The 19,066-nt window shown below is 41.7% G+C and overlaps 1 protein-coding gene across 1 annotated transcript in view; it reads right to left on the bottom strand.

Moving 5' to 3' along the window:
* Positions 1 to 16,785, bottom strand: part of CEP192 (centrosomal protein 192) — a 74,671-nt gene extending 57,886 nt beyond the window's left edge. The window contains exons 1-14 of the mRNA XM_058024289.1: positions 16,633 to 16,785; positions 14,920 to 14,970; positions 13,766 to 13,912; positions 13,157 to 13,368; positions 12,353 to 12,451; positions 11,169 to 11,309; positions 10,737 to 10,894; positions 9,855 to 10,005; positions 6,108 to 6,291; positions 5,399 to 5,500; positions 1,849 to 1,922; positions 1,389 to 1,701; positions 1,188 to 1,299; positions 614 to 887 (exon numbers count right to left, since the gene is read on the bottom strand). Coding sequence (XP_057880272.1) covers positions 614 to 887; positions 1,188 to 1,299; positions 1,389 to 1,701; positions 1,849 to 1,922; positions 5,399 to 5,500; positions 6,108 to 6,291; positions 9,855 to 10,005; positions 10,737 to 10,894; positions 11,169 to 11,309; positions 12,353 to 12,451; positions 13,157 to 13,368; positions 13,766 to 13,912; positions 14,920 to 14,970; positions 16,633 to 16,743 — 2,129 coding nt within the window. The 5' untranslated portion in view covers positions 16,744 to 16,785. The remainder of the gene's footprint in view (positions 1 to 613; positions 888 to 1,187; positions 1,300 to 1,388; positions 1,702 to 1,848; positions 1,923 to 5,398; positions 5,501 to 6,107; positions 6,292 to 9,854; positions 10,006 to 10,736; positions 10,895 to 11,168; positions 11,310 to 12,352; positions 12,452 to 13,156; positions 13,369 to 13,765; positions 13,913 to 14,919; positions 14,971 to 16,632) is intronic.
* Positions 16,786 to 19,066: the final 2,281 nt, after the last annotated feature.

Genomic DNA, 19,066 nt, shown 5'->3' on the forward strand with positions numbered 1-19,066 from the left:
CCTCTCCAGTCTTCTGTAGCTCTTCAGAGAAAAAACACATTACAGTTTTTAGTGGCTAGTGGTGTCCTTCTGGAAGGACAGGGTATTAAAGTCTCATCTTACTTGTTAAGTAATAGGACAGCAGTTAAGCACAAAGGCTTCAAATTGTTACTCTTTGCTCTACTCCTTGTTGAGCAAATTTTAGTTCTTATACATAATGCTGGATCTTACAGTTTCTAAAAGGAGCTAAATTCAGGTAAGTTTAGTGAACAGTTAACAGAGAACACACAGGTAAAAAATACATTCTTCTCTCTCATTCTCTTCTCTACACAGCTTCAAACTCGAGTCAAGTAAGCTGAAGAGACGAGTTAAAAGAGATTTGACAGTTACAGTCTAAAAATTAAATTAGTTTCGAAGAGCAGTTTTTGTAAATGTTAAGTATTCTACTAGTTACAAATTAAGTGTGAAGTTTACACTGGTAATACAGACAATCCTATGTCTGATTACTGAGATACTGATTGGTAAATAGTTTTATCACCGACCAAGTAATCTGCAAAATTAATTTTTGCTCTCCAGAGTTAGATGCTTCAACTATTTTTTTTATATTTCTGAATGGCACTCACTGAGACCTCACCTGTTGTCACCGCCCTCTTGGCTCCTGGCGACAGTGGAGGCCGCCACAGGTAACCCCGGGTTGGAGGAGACGGTGACATTCTCAAAGAGCACACTCGCGCTGCTGTTCAAGGACTGGCCCAAGTAGCTCGGGAAGGTCTCGTCGGCGATACCCCTGAAGTCTTCCATCATCCCGCCTGGAACAGCACTCGGCCGGGCACCACCATCAGCCCCGCCCGGGCAGCATCTGCAGGCAGGACCCGAACACTTCACCCTCACAGCACTGCCCGGGAAACCTGGAAAACCACCCCGCTTTAGCCACAGAAGTGCTCAAGAACCGTTCCCAGCCCTCTCCCACCAAGACTTTAGAGGGACACGCTTTCACAGCGCTCTCGGAGCGCCCAACAAGAACGGTGCTCCTGCCTCTCACTCCAGCGCCGCTGCGAGACGTGCCAGCCTATATTTAGCGTGTAAAGCCGCCCGGACCGGGCAGTCCCAGCCTGCCTTCCTCCCTCCGCGGCCCCTCCAGGGAGCACCTGGAGCGACCCCAACTCCGTGTGACCTCGGGCCGCGGCAGGAAGGCTCCCGCTGCTCACCGGCCACGCTCCGCCGCGCAGTTCGGAAGCCGGCGAGCGCCTTTTTATCCAAAGAGGAGGGAGAGAAGAGCTCTGCCCTTCCCGAGGGTTCCAGGTGCACCAGGAAGAGGAGCTGGCGGACAGACGGACCGACCACCAAAACTCGGGATGGGATGGGATGGGATGGGATCCGCCCCGCGCCGCCGCCGCAGCGCTCCCCACCGGCCGGGCGGGCACCGCTCGCTCCCCCGGCGCGCAACGGAAACGGCCGCGCGATCGGCCCGCCCCACACCCGCGCGGCCGGCAGCGCATGCGCAGCGGCGCCGCGCGCGCCGCCGAAACTTTGGCGCTCTCTCCCGCGCAGCCAATGGCAGCGCCCCAAGCGGAGCCGGCCACGGGCGGGCACGGCGCGCGGTAGCGGACGGGGAGCGAGACAGTCTGGGCGGGGCAGGCGGCAGCGCTGATTGGGCGATGCGCGCGCGGCACCGCCCAGCCCCGCCCCCCGGCCGTTAGCAGGAACGGGGCCGGGTGTGGCCTGAGGGAGCGGGAGTGCAAGCGGGAATGGGAGCGGGAATGGGAATAGGCGGCGAGGCCGCGGGCAGTGTGGGGAAGGGGAGGATGTCATCGGTGTATTTTGTCTCAGGTATTTGCTTTCAGGCCAGCCGGGCTGGAGTTCCCGTACCAGGGAGTAGCTCCGGGTCTTCCAGGGAAAGGGCCGCTGAACATCCCGCCCGAGTCTGCTGTCCCCCGTCCTACCTAAAAATGGGAAAAACAAAAAAGGCCCATTCAGATTAATTCATGTGAAGTTGTTTATATTCCCGGCTTTGTTTTCTGTCCCGTTTTTGCCATCTGAATCAGTTAGATGAGTGTGGCTTTTCTCAAACATTAAAATGAATAGTATATCTGAAAAATGCCAGTCACTTGTTTTTAAAATTTTAAAAGTTTAATAGTAATAAAATAGTTATAAAAATAGTAATACAATTAGAGTAATAATAATTTAGACAAATTGAATTAGGACAAAATGGAACAATAAGAACAAAGAGTTACGGTCGGTCCGGGTATCTTTTCTGGGCAGCACGAGCCCGAAAAAGGACCCACGTTAACAGAGGATTAACCCTTAAAAACAACAGCCTGTTGCATGTTCATACACCTCATACATGATGCATAAATTCCACTCAAACACAGGATTCTGTCCGGTCATTGTCAACTTCTTCCTCCGAATCCTAACAGCGCCTTCGAGGCAGGAAGAAGTTGGTTTCTTCCGATAGGAGGGCAATAAATTCTCTTTCTCTGAAAGACAGGTGTCCTGTGGCTGCTATCTTGCTGCGAGTCCTTTCTTTAAAAAAAGTATCTTGCATAGCATACTTTCTATTTTAACCTTATCTTATAACCAAAAACTATATTTAACGCACTACTTAAGAAAATTAATACAGCATAACTTTCTAACGTAATACATATAATGTGAAAAATGAGTATTTTATTATTGGTTTTTCACAAATAGTAAAATGAATATTATATGTGTTGTGTTAGAAAGTAATGCTGTTTCAATTCTCTTAAGTAGTGTGTTAAATATATTTATAGGTTAGAAAAAATGTTAAAATAGAAACTATGCTATGCAAGATACTTTTTTTAAAGAAAGAACACGCAGTGAGATAGGAGCCACAGGACATCTAAATCTTTCAGAGGAAGAGAATTTATTGCCTCTTAGCAGAAGAAACCAACTTCTTCCTGCCTCGCTCAGCCTGAAGATGCCGTCAGGATTAAGAGGAGGAAGTTGACACTGACCAGACAGAATCCTGTGTTTGAATGGAATTTATGCATCATGTATGAGGTGTATGAATATGCAACAGGCTATTGTTTTTAAGGGTTAATCCTCTGTTAACGTGGGTCCTTTTTTGGGCTTATTTTGCCCAGAAAAAGGTACCTTGACCATCTGTAACTCTTTGTTTCCATCATCTCATATTCCAAATTGTCCAAATTATTATTATTCTAATTGTTTTACTATTTTAAAACCATTTTATTACTATTAAAATTTTAAAAACAAGTCATTAGCGTTTTTCACAATGAGGCTGGAAAACAGAATCATTGGGGGTGGAAGGAACCTCTGGTCCAGTCCCACTGCCATTCCAGGGCAGGGTCACCAGAGCAGGGGGCTCTGGCTGGGGTTTGAATGTCTCCAGAGAGGGAGGCTCCACGACCTCCCTGGGCAGCCTGTCCCAGTGCTCTGCCACCCTCAGAGTAAAGAAGTTCTTTCTCATGTTGAGGTGGAACTCCTTGTGTTCTAGTTTATGTACAGAACATGGAAAATTTCATTTCCATGCTGAAGCGTACATGTCACAGGGTTTTTTTAAGTAGAGGATGTGAGCAGGTGCCTTCCAAATGTGTGTGTGTGCATGCAAACTTCTACAGATCTACATCAAATTCAGTGCTCTCCAGGATGTTTTCAGAATGCATTTCTATGGTTGTATTCCTTGTATGGAGAGTGAAAATCCACATATGTCGTAATCAGAAATTCATACTGGTTCAAATATGTTCAAAACAAGACCAAACAACAGCAAAAGCAAAACCACCACAGACACAAACCGCACACACAAACCCACAAAACCAAAGAAAACAAAACAAACCACCAATGCCATCTCACGGCTTCTACAGGACCCAAAACTTTACAATCCTGGCAGCTCAAACTAAGATGTGCTCCAAGCACAGAAGCAGTAGAAGAGCTATTCTGGGTATTCTTGCAAAAGAAGAAAAAGGAGTGTAGCCTTAAAAAGTGCTGCATAAATTTAAAATATTGTGTGTACCTGCTGTAATTATCCCTTTCAAAGCCCTTCTCTAATCTTCCCTCCTAGAGTTTTGCTGCCTATGTCCAAGGGCCCAGATCCTGCACAGAAGTTCACAGGCTTGAGTCAAGGAAGAAGAGTCTATGAATTTGAGGAAGCAGAGTTGGAAAGTCAGGGATGTGCATCAAAGGCTCCTGGTTTGGAGAGAGGTCAGTACAAAATAGCAGGTAGGGGGCAAGGCAGGCATTGGCCACAAAACCAGCCTGAGCTCATTTGCTGAGGTTAAAGTACCTGGCCACTGTGTTCTAACATGACTTGTTTGCACTGAATCTTACAGCATGTTTCCATTAGTAAGAAGTGTGACTGGAATGAGGATATCTAATAATAACACATGTTCATCACAGAGGAAAATAACATGACCATGCTGAATAAACTGTTAACAACGCACTACTAGAAACTGCAAAAAATTGTCATTACTCTAACTGGTATTTAGTGACCTCTTCCAGGGTTAAGACATGAATGCTGCAAATGGTTTAACACTTAAAAAATACGTTTTGTTGCTTCCATATCAAGAAACAATTTGGTCTGGTTTAGGACTATATCCCAGTGTAATAGTGTTGATTTTTATTTTTTCAATTATTCATTCTCCCTCAGAGGAACAGTTACTTTCCACCCTCCATTTAAATATTATCTTTTAATCATGTAGCATTTCTGTTTACCATAAAAGCTGGCATGGTTTCATGTTAACTTTTTCTAGTAAAGGTATAAAACTTTTTTTTCCTTCTGTTCACTTCTGTTCCTGTTGGCTGGAAAGTATCAGCAGCCTCCCTCCACACATGTTCAGCAAGCACATTCTAATACCAGTGTACCTCATGGGTTTTTAAATTAAAACTTGATTCCTCAGAGAGAAACGAAGAAACAAATGTGGTGGATCTGAGCAAATGAAGTTTTCAGAACACAAGTAAAGCTCATAGGAACACGTCATTTTGGAAAAATACAAGTTGTCCTCTCCCTTACCTCACAGTAGTGGTCTAGGAAACGGTAAGTCCATTTTGAAGCGCATTGAAAGATACAATTACACTTTGGGTTTCTGCAGCACAAAGGCCTCCTCTTTCCTTCCTTCCCCCAGGATCTGCCCAAAAACCTCAGCAGTCCCATCCTGTGCAGTAATGCTACTCCTGGGCAATACCAAGCATTCTTTGCCCAGCATTGTCTTCCTGCCTGCCTTGCACCAGTCTGAGTCAGTGCCAACATACTGATCCACAGCAGGGATGCTCCCTCCCGTGCTGACAGCACAAAAGACATTTGGCATTTTTCAAGCTAGCACTCTTTCTTCAAAATGCCCTGATTGAATTCAGTCACTGGAAAAGAACTGAGAGGTAATGTGAAACCCAACAGCTTTAGGAGCCTGCACAGACCTCCAGCACAGCCATGGCAGAAGTGAGAGCACACCTTGTGGCACAGACTGGGAATATGCAGCTGCACATCAAGAATGGCGCAGAGCAGAGCTAGGAGAGTGGACACCTCATTCAGAAAAACTCCTTCATCAGGAACCTGTTAAAAAATAATTACAAGGAAAGACATACAAATACAGACCTTTCAGAACAAGTTTATTAGTCAACCACAATTATAAAATTTAAATATTTATATAGCAAGATGGAAAAACCTTAAGTAACCAAACACTTCAAGTTATTTTGCTGCAGTATACGCAGGAATGGTTTGTTTCTTTAACAAGGTGATCCAACATCATTCTTCACTCACAAGTGTCTTGAAGGCATGTCTAATTTTGAGAATGTGTATCACACATAAATGCAGTATACAAAACGAAAAAAAAATAAAGACCATACTAAACTGATTCAAAAAAGATTTTAAAAAAATGAAAAAAACCCCAGGCAAATTGAAACCATCTACTCCATAAAGAGCGCATGGCTAATACTGTTTATGTACATTCCCAAAATTCAATGGGTACAAAATAAAATGGTCTTTGATACACAAATAACATGTTCTAAATGTTTTTTGTTTCACAAAACATGCATGAAGTTCCCACGTTTAAAAAAGTCTTTTGTACCAGAGAAGGAATACAAAGGCAGCCAGAAATGGAAGCATTCACTAACACCCAGAATAAGGCCCTTCAGAATTTATTTAAAGTAACACATTAAACCCCTTCATTCTCAGGTAAAAGATTAAGAGGCCGAGACACACATCGTCTGCGAGGGTGAGGATACTGGAGGTTGGCAGTGTCAGCATCACAAGACTGCTCTATCAGAGGAGGAGGAGGAAGGAGCTGGGCATGACTGGACCATCTCGATCCAGCCCGTGGGGAATCCAGAGGGGGAAAGAAATACCTGAAACAATTAAGAAAGGAACAAAACACCAAAACAAAAAAACAAACAAAAAAACAAACGAACAAAAAAAAAAAAAAACCAACAAAACAAGAAAAGAAGAGAAAGGTAGTAAATACAAGGAGAACCAAAGGGGAGAAAAGACATGCTGGAAAAAAAAAAGGCTTTAGTATATCCATGCCAAAACCAATAGAACATAACAGCAGAAATCAAGGCTTGTAATTCAAAACAAGACAAATCTGGAAACTCTTCTTTAAAGCAAAATAATAGTCTTTTCCACCAAAATTCATTGAAAATACCAGTCACAGTCCTAGCATACATTTTTACAAAAGAATGGATTACTTTGAAGTCAAAAAGGTGGTGTAGTACAGCTATTAACAGGCTTTCATTCTCCCAGAATTTCTGTGATTTGTTAACAGCTTTCAGTAATGCTTTCTTTGTGACACAAAATATACATTAAATATTATCAAAGTACACTTGCTGCATATGCATCTAATTCAGATTAACTTCACAGCATTTCTAGAAGATGTAAAAACACCACTTTTTACATTAATGATATACATTTACAAAGAATAACTGCTTTGAACTAAATACAGTCTTTGTATCTATTTACATATTTCTGCAAAATCCTCAATTTTGTGTAAATTCAAGATTCCTGATGAATGCAAGATTCAGAATTATGCCACTCCATGTCATTTTGCTGCTGCTTTTATTAGAACTTACCCGTAACACTTGTGCATTTTAGTATAACTATATTATGTTTTCTGTCTTGTTTACAATTCTGTGGACTTACAACAAAGAACAGCTATCAGTTTATTAACGAAGTTATGGGACAATTAACAACAAACTGCATTTTGGTTTCTATCTCTGTATGGCTAAAGTGTTTGCATTTTTCACGGATATTACGTTGAGAGAATTTAAGTATTCCATGTAATTATAACTCTTACCACAGGAATGTACAAATATGTAACAGAGAAAGTACTTCTTTCAGGATGAAGTATGACAGTACTTACAAAACATTTATTTGAAGTCATACTAAAGAATATAAATGAAGCAATAACAAACCACTAAAAGCCATCATCTGTACAATTGTCAAAACAGATTTCTCACTTCTTTAGAACTAACAGTTGCATATATATTACAAAGCAGTTACAACCTTGTAATGTTTAGGGAATCCTTATCAAATGCTGAACACTCTGAAATGCAAAACAAATTGGTTCTCAAAACAATTTTAATGGAAGTTACTGTAATGGTCGTTTCCCTCCTCCCATCCCAATCAAGGACAAAAATTCTTGTTTTTAATCACAAACTATCTTTTAATTTTACAAGCTTTCAAAAATATGTTCTGATGGAAGTTTTGGGGTTTGGGTGGGTTGTTTATGTTTTTTTCCAAACAAGATGCCTCTCCAAATATTTTTCTATCGGGCGATCCATCAGTATCAAACTGTGCAGGCTAGTAGAAAAAATGCACACAACGTGTTTTAAAAAGGCTTTCTGAACAGTATTTAGTAGTTAGCAGGCTGCTGGTGTCTTGGGAGAGGTCAAACGGCGCTGGGGAAGGGGAAAAAGGAGTTCGTTTTCCATTCCTGTGTGCATGCAACAAGCAGCAAAACACCAAAGTTACTCCAGTTAGCTTGGTATCAGCTCTGCTTTCTGTTAAAAAGGACATAATACAAATGGAGAATGGAAATTGTATCATAAATCTACACACACAATTACATCAACATAATAATACAGCCCTACTGGTTTATTTCCTAACAATTTACATCACATGTTCTGAAATTTATTTCGAGTACAAATTCAGTTTGGCCATAGCGCTTTTATAAACTTTTCCAGATCTGCCTGTGCTATAGTTGTCTTAAGTGTTTAAACATATAGACATGAAACACAGCATGTACAGTCAGAGACAAGTAATGTGTAGGATACCTATTTAGTCAAATGTCAATGCATGAATCTTTATCAGCACGTTAACACTAACACAGAAGTTAGCAGCTGTGCTTACACAACTCAGGCCAGTATCACTACAAAAGAAAGCCTGTAGTAAAGTGTGTATCTTTTTACGTAAGGCTCAATCCTAGGACAAGACACCATACATCCCAAAATTCCACAGGCCCTGACTTAATTCTGGAAATAACATTGTTTTACAAATCAGAGGCAAGAATAATTTATTAAAAACCAAAACAAAACACCTTCCAATACAGAGCAATGAAGGGAATAGAAATAATGCTAGAAGTTTCAGCTGCACAATGGCTTAGCACCAAGTTCAGGGACGGGAGAAGAGCCACGAGAAGGGTGGGGATGGTTAGTCTTGGTGGCAGCAGAGTCTTAGATAAGGAGATTGTAAAACCACACCCTGTGCCAAAGAGCTGTAAGACAGCCTGCATTTCCCCACAGGAGCCCAAGCAAATGCAGCTACATAGCTCTGGATATACCATGTCCAAGGCAGGGCTGCATTCCATTTGCTACACTGCAAGTAGAATCTGGAATCATGACTAACATAATTTTGCTGCCCTTTCTTGTTGGGACCGGGCCCATTACCACCTCTTGTGTCCGCATTTGTCTTGTGAGGAAAATGTGAAACCTGTTCTCTGTTCAACAGGGCTAGGGATTGTGAACTGCCATTCAGGATTGACTGCTGAAAGGCAAGAAGGGATAGGCTGGTGCTACTCTCCACAAGCCAACTTTGCCAATAAGCTTTCCAAACTGAAAAAACCCCACATGAGTAACTGCACATGGACAGAAAGGAAACTATCCCAAGGCACTTGAAACAAAGGTGGCCACAAAACTTGGAAACCACTGCTATGGAATCTGCCCACATCTCATTCTTATATAGGACTTATAATTCTGTAAAGCTGACTGTACACACTGTACCATACACATGCAAGACTCAGCATATTTCTACATTTCAGTGTGCACAAATGAAAATGTTTTTTTCAGAAGAGGCAGTAAAATTTACTCACTAAAAAGCAACTATTACAGAACAAAAACCTAACAGATTGAGGCATATTATTTGCAATATGAATGCCATATGAGGAAAATTTTAAAACCACAGAACTTTTATTCAATTGATGCTACACACCTGAAAAAAAACAACTAAATCACACTAACATTTGATTGTTGAAACTGTTATCAAGGAACTTTTCTTCCTTCCCTTCTGCTATATTATCCCACAGAAAAGACAGAATTTGTTGCTGGCATTTTTGCTTCACTTTTAAGCATATATCTAAACCAAAAGGGCAGTTACACACCAGTAGGACGAAGCTTCTCCTTTGAAACTATTTCAGAAATGTTGTTTTTAATAATATGAAAGGACTAAGAACCAAAATAATTATTTATATTGCTTATTTATACAGACTGATTCAGTATGACTTACTGTTTTGTTCATTTTCCTCTTAACACCTGCATAACAGACGAACCACAGAGCAAAACCAGAGGAGCTTATAGAAGTACTCATGCAATAAATGACACTGCACTTTAAAAACATGTAAAACAAATATGAGAGCTAAATGAAATAAAGATTCAGAGAAAAGACTACTGAAAATCAGTCTCTCTACTACTTAACCTACCTGCTGGCAGATGATCCATTTAGTGAATTCTGCAGACTTGTATTGGCTGAACCTAGAGAGGCATTAAAAATTCCCTGCTGAGAACTACCATTCACTGGACTCCCATTACCTTTCAGTATACCAGTACACTTCCAGTTGTCCATGTAATTAGCTGCAAACACAGATATACAGACACTGTTAGTTTCTCTTCTGAAGCTCAGTTTCTCTACAAATATGTTTCAACTGCCCCACACCTGGTGTGAATCACACCTGAACTTCAATACCTATATATAAATTCCAAACAGCTGAGGATCCGGCCCTTTAGCTGCCTGATATTCTCTGCCTGTCCATAATTTAAAACTCAGTTTCCACTGTTACAATACTGAGGAACAAATGAGAATGTGTAAGGTAACTGCCAGTAGATTTTTATTGTTGTTGTTGTGGGAATTTTGGTTTGGGCTTTTTTTTTTTTTTTTTTTTGGTTGGTTGACAGAGGGGTGCATTTATTTGTTTGTTTTCTCTTAAAAATGTACACAGAAAAAAGCCATTTGCCTGGACATTGTGACTGAATGTAGATTTTCTAGGTTTAGAGGAAAATTTCCAAGTCAGGGAAAATATCCACCTTACTTTTTAAAATGACAACTTTATGTAGCTCTAGTCTGGTGAAACAATTTCAGGGTACAGTAACAGCTATTCACAGCAGCCTAAATCATGCAAGTATTTAACGCAGAAAGTTATTTCTGAATTCTGTTTTTCTTAAACATAAACAGAAATATAGACAATAAAAATCTATCTTTCACAAATCTAAAATGGACACTCACTCCAAAATTATGTTTTGAGTAAAATTTCTCAAATATATTCACTAGACTACAAAGTTAATGTGATTCAAGTGGGTGACCTTACCCTTCCAGAGCCTAACACAGCCATCATCACCAGAGGAGGCAAGCACTGTGCCTGTAATATTCCAGCTCACTCGCCACACCTGGGAGTTGTGATTATCAAACTGTGCCACAATATGAATTTCAAATTTTGTTAATCCTCCTGATGAAGTCAATTCTTTCCTGTTTAAGAGAAAAGTGACAGTTCTGCACACAACTGTTCAAAAGTCTGGGCTTGAACATGATGTCAGAGACTACTAAATCTTTGTAATAACAAGTGTTATTAGATTAGGTATTCAGACAAAATTATAGACTTGCTCACAATCTTGTCACCTTAAAAATCAGGTTGCTAAAAACAATCCTGCATACATTATTACTTTTGCTTTGCAGAGACAATTTGAACAAGACTGCATAGTGTGCATCACATCACATCAAACCATCTTCCTCTTAAGCTCACCTTAGAGGTTTTAGTGTGAAAATTCGTACGTCTTTGGTTGCTACAGCCAAGATGTGGAAGGATCTTCCCAGATTTGGAGCAAATGCAATATCATGTACAGGATCTGTGACTGTCATCAGAGCTTCTGCTTTTGCATACTTCCTGTAGAGGGCAAGAAATTAACCTTTAATGCCATGAAAATTGCCAGTGATTAAAATTATATAGACCAGATATAGTGGAAACGGGGAAAAGGGTTAAGAATACATGATAAGACTTGGAAAAAAAACTTAAACATAAATTTCTGCAATAATTTCAAGCCAATTTCTTCAGAAATTGAATCTATCAGATACAGTAGCCACTAAGTACAGTATGCTACAGTATTGTGAGTCATACAACAAAGCAAGGATTGCAGTACAAAGGACACTTTTGTCTGCAATTGGAAAAGGGAAATGAAGAGAAATATTCCATTCACAAATCTAAAGGGAATTTGCATCTCAGTAACTCACTAAATTTTCCATGCTTTTAAGCAGACTACTGTCTGCCTCCTCTGCTGTATGATAAACACATATTCCATTTTCTTAGTACGTTACAGTAACTTTATTGTTAATGCATGGAGAGCATTGCCTGAAGCTGGGCATAAAATCCACAGAACACTCTGGCTCCTTTCCCACATTGGTCACTCCCAGTCAAACACAATTTCTCTGCTATCATTTAACTGGAAGTGGTGGTGCACAAACTTAGTAGCCCTTTCTGGTTCTGTGGACTCTTGACTGTACAACCTGAACTTTGACAGACCATGAGCAATTCACAGCGCTTTCTGTCATTGTAATAATGCCTTTAAAATCATTGTAAGGTGGCCTTGAACAAAACAGTGCCTGGTGCAGCACAAGTCAAATTTCAACTGTTAATTCCTTGTGCAAAATTAAACACACAATTTAACAGACACAGAACAACAACTCTCCCTTTAAAATGCTGGTAAGAACACTGACACTTCTGCACTGACAGAGAATAAAATTATCAATATCATCTCTGTTAACATCAGTTACCATTCTGAGGTCTCCCTCTCTTTCCTACCCAATGGATCAGGGACAAAATTAAGGTATTTTTATTTATTACTCCACATCTAATGATAGGAATAAAAGCTCATATATCATAAACAACTTCATAATCCCACAAATATTATATATTATTATTATTTAGCATACCTGGTATTTTCATTATATTCATAAATTTGAACCTTAGCCAGTATATTTGGACTGTTGTCATCACTTCCTACAGCGATCATTGGAGAATGTGCTCGAGAGCTAAAAGGTGAAAACAAGTATTGTTATATTTACATATTATATCTATGTGTATATATAATATTAATATATAGTATTTCCCATAGAAAGTACACCAAGCCATTTGTTAAATTTCAAACACATTATCTATAGAGAAAACAGAACACCACCACAAAATACCGCAAGGAAAAAATCCCAAAGAAAGAGGAGTTAAATGCTATTCAGAGTTACCACTATCTCACTCTGTTATTTTGAAAGCCCACCTTATACACTCACTAAGGTGAAATTATTAGACAACATTATTCAGCAATTCAAGATGATGTTCTCAGAGAGAACTGACTTTCCATAACAGAAATTGCATCTGCAGTCTAGTATTTGCCACCAGTTTCATAGCAGAGTCTGCATTCTTTGCAGTGCTTTTAATTATTGATTTAGTGATATTTCTATCAGTTTTCAGAAGATAAATCACATAAGCTAAATGTACATGGATTTTAGTTTTTAAATCAGCTTTTATCCTATCCCATGCATTTAAATGAACTCCTGTATGCTGAACCTTCAGCATGGACTGCTGCTAATGAATTAAAGAGTAACTGGATCAGCAGGACACAACACTGTGTCCACAGGGAAAGCTATTAAGCGCTTCTGGACAAAAAGAAATCAAAGCAGTTCAGCTTTGAATGGCTTTTCCCTTCCTGTTACAGTCATAAAGCAAATGTTTTAGTAACATACCTTGAAGGATTCCAAGAAATACAACTGCAGCTGAGCTTACACGAGATTTCATGCTGCAGTGACCACTGGCTGAGATTCATCACATCTGGAGCTTCATAGATCCTTACAACTCCATCTGCTGAACAGGTTGCTAACATAAGACCCATGTGCTTGGGAGCAAACTTCACATCTGTAACAGATGTTCTACTGTCTACTAGAGTGGTCCTCTTGACCTGCAAGGAAATTTCCATCAAAAATTTATTTCCTAAGGAAGGCTAATCAAAGTCTGACAACACCATTTCATAGGATTGCTTACACCTTCCACCAAAAAATTCCCCCCCAACTTTTATATTGTTTGAAAGATGAACAAGAACAGCCAGTGTTGTTTCAAATTATCCCTTGTCAGAGAAAAACCCAACTGTAGATGGGAATTCATGTCTGCCAGTTGTTTGCCAGGAAACATCTCATTATGAAACATTAATAATAGTGACACAAACTGGCCTGAATGCAACCAGTTAGCTGTTTTCCTCAAATGCTTCAAAAATACTTCCTTTCTGTTGGAATGTTGCCACAAATGAACAAAACATAGCCAAAATCAGAAACTTTACAGCTACAGAAAAGAAGTCTCACCCAGTGACTCTGGCCTCGGAGTTTATCATTTGACTCTCCCACTATTTCTTCCCATACAGCTGCTGTTCTATCAAAGGAGCAGGAAGCCAGGACCTGCCCAAATTCAGGATGGGCCCATGTCACACGCCACACTGATCCACTATGTGTCTGCAAGAAAACATCAGAACACTGCAGAGAAGCAAACTTACTGCCTTAGGAACCATATATTTTCATGACTTTCTGAAAAAGAGAATTCTAGGACGTAGTAACACTGTTCCTCTGAAACCTATGTTCTTTTATACAAAGTTACATATCAGCTGTTGCAGTTCCTTATTCTAACCAGCACTGCAAAGTTGTTGCGCTTGGTGTAGAAATGCAATTATTACAAGCATATTTCAAGGCATCATTTATTACTACTTTAAGTTCCAAACTATGATTTTGCCTTGATGCAAAAACTACAGTTTTGTTCTCCATCAAATTTCAACCATTACCATGTTCCTTTCTGGCTTGCCTGTACTTTTCAAAAGCACTTGTAAGCATTATTAATCTTCTTTTTAATATGAAGCTCCTCTTTCATACCTAGTCAACATTCCTGTCTTAGAGAAGGGGAATTCAAAAGCCTCCCTTGCGCTGGCATTTACAGGGATGAATGCATTGTGGTCCTATTAAACACAAGTTTAAGAGCAATTCAGAAGGTGAATGCACTAATTATCCAGATGAAGCAGAGCATCTCTATGACACAGTTCTCAGAAAGGTTTTGGAGAACAAAAAGCAGAGGTCAGATGTTGTAACATTTAATAGCCAGACATTTTCCTTTTAATTTCCCCCTTCCCGCTTTTTTTTTTTTTTAAGTCTTATTATACACAGAAGGAAATATTAAAAATTAAGGTACTGTTTTCCACTCCCTGAACACAGTCACTAATAATATTTACTAAGACTCATCTGCCAACATAACTAGGTACTAACAAGAGCAGACTGCATTTAGCATCTGCTTTAAGTGAAAGGCACTAGAGATGCTTTACAAAAGCAAAGAAAAGGTATTTTACACAAGACATACAGAATCTACATCAAACCAAAAACATTTCTGCTCTAGAATTCAGCAGAAATGAAGCATGGTTCTCCCAAAACAAAGGAGAAATTATGATTATGTCTGTGTAATTTTTACAAATACAAACCTTCCAGCTGGCAGTGCAATGCCAATCTCCATTTTCACTTTTGTCCCAGACCTAATAAGAAATCAAAATACAATTTGTAAATAAACCTCACTGACTAGTACTTTAAAGACACAACCATTCATATATATAAAATAAAAACATACACACGCATCCCCACTAAACCTTTCCATCCAGGACACTGTATTGGGTCCAGTACAAAATTGCACTTTACTCCACCGTGAAACTATCCCTATTACAAGTAGGGAGAAGAGGCACTGCCTGCAAAACCCACTATTTTATGTCTTCTATCTCTTTTTAAACAGTAAATTACATAGAAGAGAAATTATTACAATTCCCAAAAGTTCATTCACTTTGTTCCAAGAGCACACTGTTCTGTTTCATTCCAGAGCCCCCGGCATCCTCACGTGCTCAGCTCTGGCTGCAAAACCCAAATGCAGCTCCCAGCACTCGTCCCAAAAGCAGAGTAGGAGAGTAAAATATACACCACGGTAGTGGGGGAACAGATCTTGGCTCTTTTTATGAGATTTCTGCCTTGATTTTTAACCACATGCAAGTCACTGAACCTTCCCCTCTCTTGATTTCCCATACATCTTTATATTTACGAGTTTCTTACTGAAAAATTATGTAGAAAGTCATGAACGTAACCAAATGAAAGACACTACCTGACACTCCCTCCTGTTAGTCACTCATTCACTCTGAAGCTGTACTAAAAGTCACCTCACGTCTGCCACTCTGGCTCTCCAACACAGCCTGGGTCATGTTGTTCCTCTGGGTGGAGGGACATTCTGAACATTCTCATAAAGGATTCAGTTATGACCGGAAAGTAACATTACACTGCTAGAGAACAGTTTCTGTGTTCAACCCACCTCATGGTATCTTTTTTAAGAACTGCACACTCTTGGTAGTCAGTCCAAAGCAAAGATCCCCATGGCTTTGGCTTATTTTCGGGGGGGGCGCATTTTATTGTGGTTGGTTATTTGCTTTTTAGTCTGTGGTCAGGGAGAACAGGCTACTTCTTGGTTTTTAAGCCTAATATACACGTGACACAGCTTTCTACAGAAAAGTGACTTTTTCAACCATTTATCTGGATTTAATAACAAACATGTCTGCTCTCTGCAAATTAGATTTAAATCTATCCACGTGACTCCCAAATATTTGCCCATCTTCTCACTATTCACAAAAAAAAGCAATCAACTTTTCCTTTAAGTAAATGTAAAATGCTACTTTAATTCCTCTACAGGAACGTAAAAATGAAGACTTCTTGGACTTCTTGTACTCCACACTTTCCCCAGTCTGCCAGGACACACACGGAACACTCCGGATTTTTGCTTACCGGCACTTCACCTCCTTCTCACAATAAATACAGATTATTGACACTAAATTACGAAACAGTATTTTTTTTCCGTAAGCATTCTTTAATAAACACAGATTTTCAGCTGAATAAACTCCACAAGCGGCACGGCTGCAGGCACAGCAGCCGGGAATGCGTTCCCTGCCGCAGCCCCGGGTCGGAAGCGGAGTTCCCGTGTTTACTTACACTCGTTAGCGCGCACACAAACACAACGGGCACTGTGCGCTACAGCCTCCCGCCCCACGGCCCGACACCGCACCGGGACCCGCCGCGCACCGAGCCCTCGGCCGCGCCCCGGCCCGCCCGCAGCCCGGTAGGCCGCGACACTGGCGCATCACCAGGCCCGGCGGCTCCCCGCTCACCTTGACGCTCTGGTCGCTGGAGCAGGTGGCCATGCGGCGCCCGTGGAAGTCGAAGGACACATCGTGGATGAGGTCGCGGTGATCCGCGGCGATGCTGCGCGCCACGAACATCCCGCCGCGGCCGCCACGCGCGCGCACCGCGCACGCCTCACGCGGCGGGGCGGGGCGGGGCAGGGGGCGGGGCCGCCGCCGCCGCGCGCGCAGCCGCCACAGCCCGCCCCGTGCGTAGGGGGCTGCTCCGCGCATGCGCAATTCTTCCCACCGCCGGGAAACACGGGGCACGGACCGGACTGGAGCGGATCGGACCGGACCGGACTGAACCCAACCCAACCCAACCCGACCCGACCCGACCCGACCCGACCCGACCCGACCCGACCCGACCCGACCCGACCCCACCCCATCCGATCCGATCCGATCCGATCCGATCCGATCCGATCCGATCCGACTCGACCCGACCCGACCCGATTCGGAGTCGGCCACTGGGGGTCAGGGCGATGCTGTGTGGGAAATTACCCCTCTGCCGCTCCTGATTGCGACATGTACCCTCGCGAAGTGACAGGACGAGAGGCCGTAACCTCAAGCTGCAGCAGGGGAGGTTTAGGTTGGACATTAGGAGGAATTCCTCCTCAGGAAAGGTGGTTATATACTGAAATGGGCTGCACAGAGGGGTGGTGGAGACACCGTCGCTGGGGGTGTTTGAGGAAGGACTGGACGCGGCACTGGTGGCATGGTGGTGTTCGGTCTCGATGGTCTCGGGGGTCTTTTCCAGCCGAGCTGGTTCTGGGATTCTTCTGTGGGGTTGCTGTGCCCACAGCGCCGCAGTCGCATTCCATAGCGGGTCCGAAAAGCTGCGGAGGTCGCTGTGGTAATGCAGATCAATAAACAAACACTCGGCGCTGTGGGATGTACTGCGTTTGCTTCGTTAATGATTTACGGTACTAATGAGCCCTGTCAGATGAGCCTTGAGACCTGCTTCCTTGTCGGGGAAGGATTTGGGAGGGTGAAGTTCGTGACCGACAGTGCAGGCAGGGGAGGAATCCGCGGCCAGGTTGAGAAACTCCTCTGAGGAAAGACTAAGAAAGTTGAGATTGTTCAGTCTGGGAAAGAGATGGCTTAGGGGTGACCTAATAGTGGCCTTCTAGTACCTGAAGGGAGCCTACAGGAAAGATGGAGAGACATTTTTTACAGGGGTGTGTAGTGACAGAACAAGGGGGAATGGATTCAAACTGAGAATAGGTTCAGATTATCTATTCCCAGTTTTCAGATTAGATATTAGGGATAAATTCTTTACTGTGAGGGTGGTGAAGGACCATACAGGATGCCCAGGGAAGCTGTGGATTCCCCATCCCTGGAAGTGGTCAGGACCAGGCTGGCTGGGGCTTTGAGCAAGCAGCTCTAGGAAAGATGTCCCTGTCCCTGACAGGGGGGTGGAAGTAGATGGTCTTTAAGGTCCTTCCCAAGCCAGGCTATCCAATGATTCAAAGTGAGACATGGTGGGTGCTGGACAAGATCCAGGCTATGAAGTAGAAGAAGCAGAATAGAGCCTGGCATGTGGTAGGAAACGCATCCCGAGTGACTGAGCTCTATGAGGGAGCTATAGAGCAGTGATGACTGGTCCGTAGTCAGAGGGCTGTGCAAAATAAAGGAACCACAGCAGATGGAGACTCCTGAGGGCTCAGTACTTTCACCCTTGACCTTCCACCTTTCAAGGAGGTCTTCACTACAAGCAGCACTTTCTTCCAGTTTGTGTCCTGCAGTATCCCCTCACAAACTGGGGCATGCAGCTTATTTATCAATACCTTTTAAATACCATTCATTTGTTGTAACACTGAGCACAAGACTGTTACAGCATCCTGTTTTTAAGGAATGTTTGATCTGCAAGCTTTGTTATTTGCTGACTGTTCTGAAGATAGCTACAATAGTGGACAAGTATTAGCAAAGAGAGGATAATTAATGCGCTATATTCCAAATGACAATAATGCAGTCAGTAGATTTAAGAGAAAAAAAATTATTAGCATGGCAATAGACAGTGAAAGCAAATAGATTTGTATTTAACTGGTTTATATTTCAGGTTCAAAACAGTACATCAGAACACCTCCAGTGCCTTAAAGCTATGATCCAGTTTTCCAGTCATCTATTAAAGGCGAAAGGATGAAATTCCCTGACATCAGATATATTCAAATTCTCCAGATTCAAGTCAGAGTTAGACCTTTTCTAGAAGATTTTTGGTAGCTGCAGCTTTAACAGAAAATTAGTTTTGACATTTTCAAGAAGACTTTTGCTTTTCACTATCTCATTTAAAGTTTTCATGTTTTTATGTTCTCGTTTAAAATTTCTGTTCACTCAGTGAATGGAATTTGTTCAGAGATGTCCAAATTCTTCACAGAATTATAAATAAACTGTTATGTGCTTGTGAAATAAACCTGACAGTTTG

This window comes from Melospiza georgiana, chromosome 1 (genome assembly GCF_028018845.1).
Source record: "Melospiza georgiana isolate bMelGeo1 chromosome 1, bMelGeo1.pri, whole genome shotgun sequence".
Taxonomy (NCBI): domain Eukaryota; kingdom Metazoa; phylum Chordata; class Aves; order Passeriformes; family Passerellidae; genus Melospiza; species Melospiza georgiana.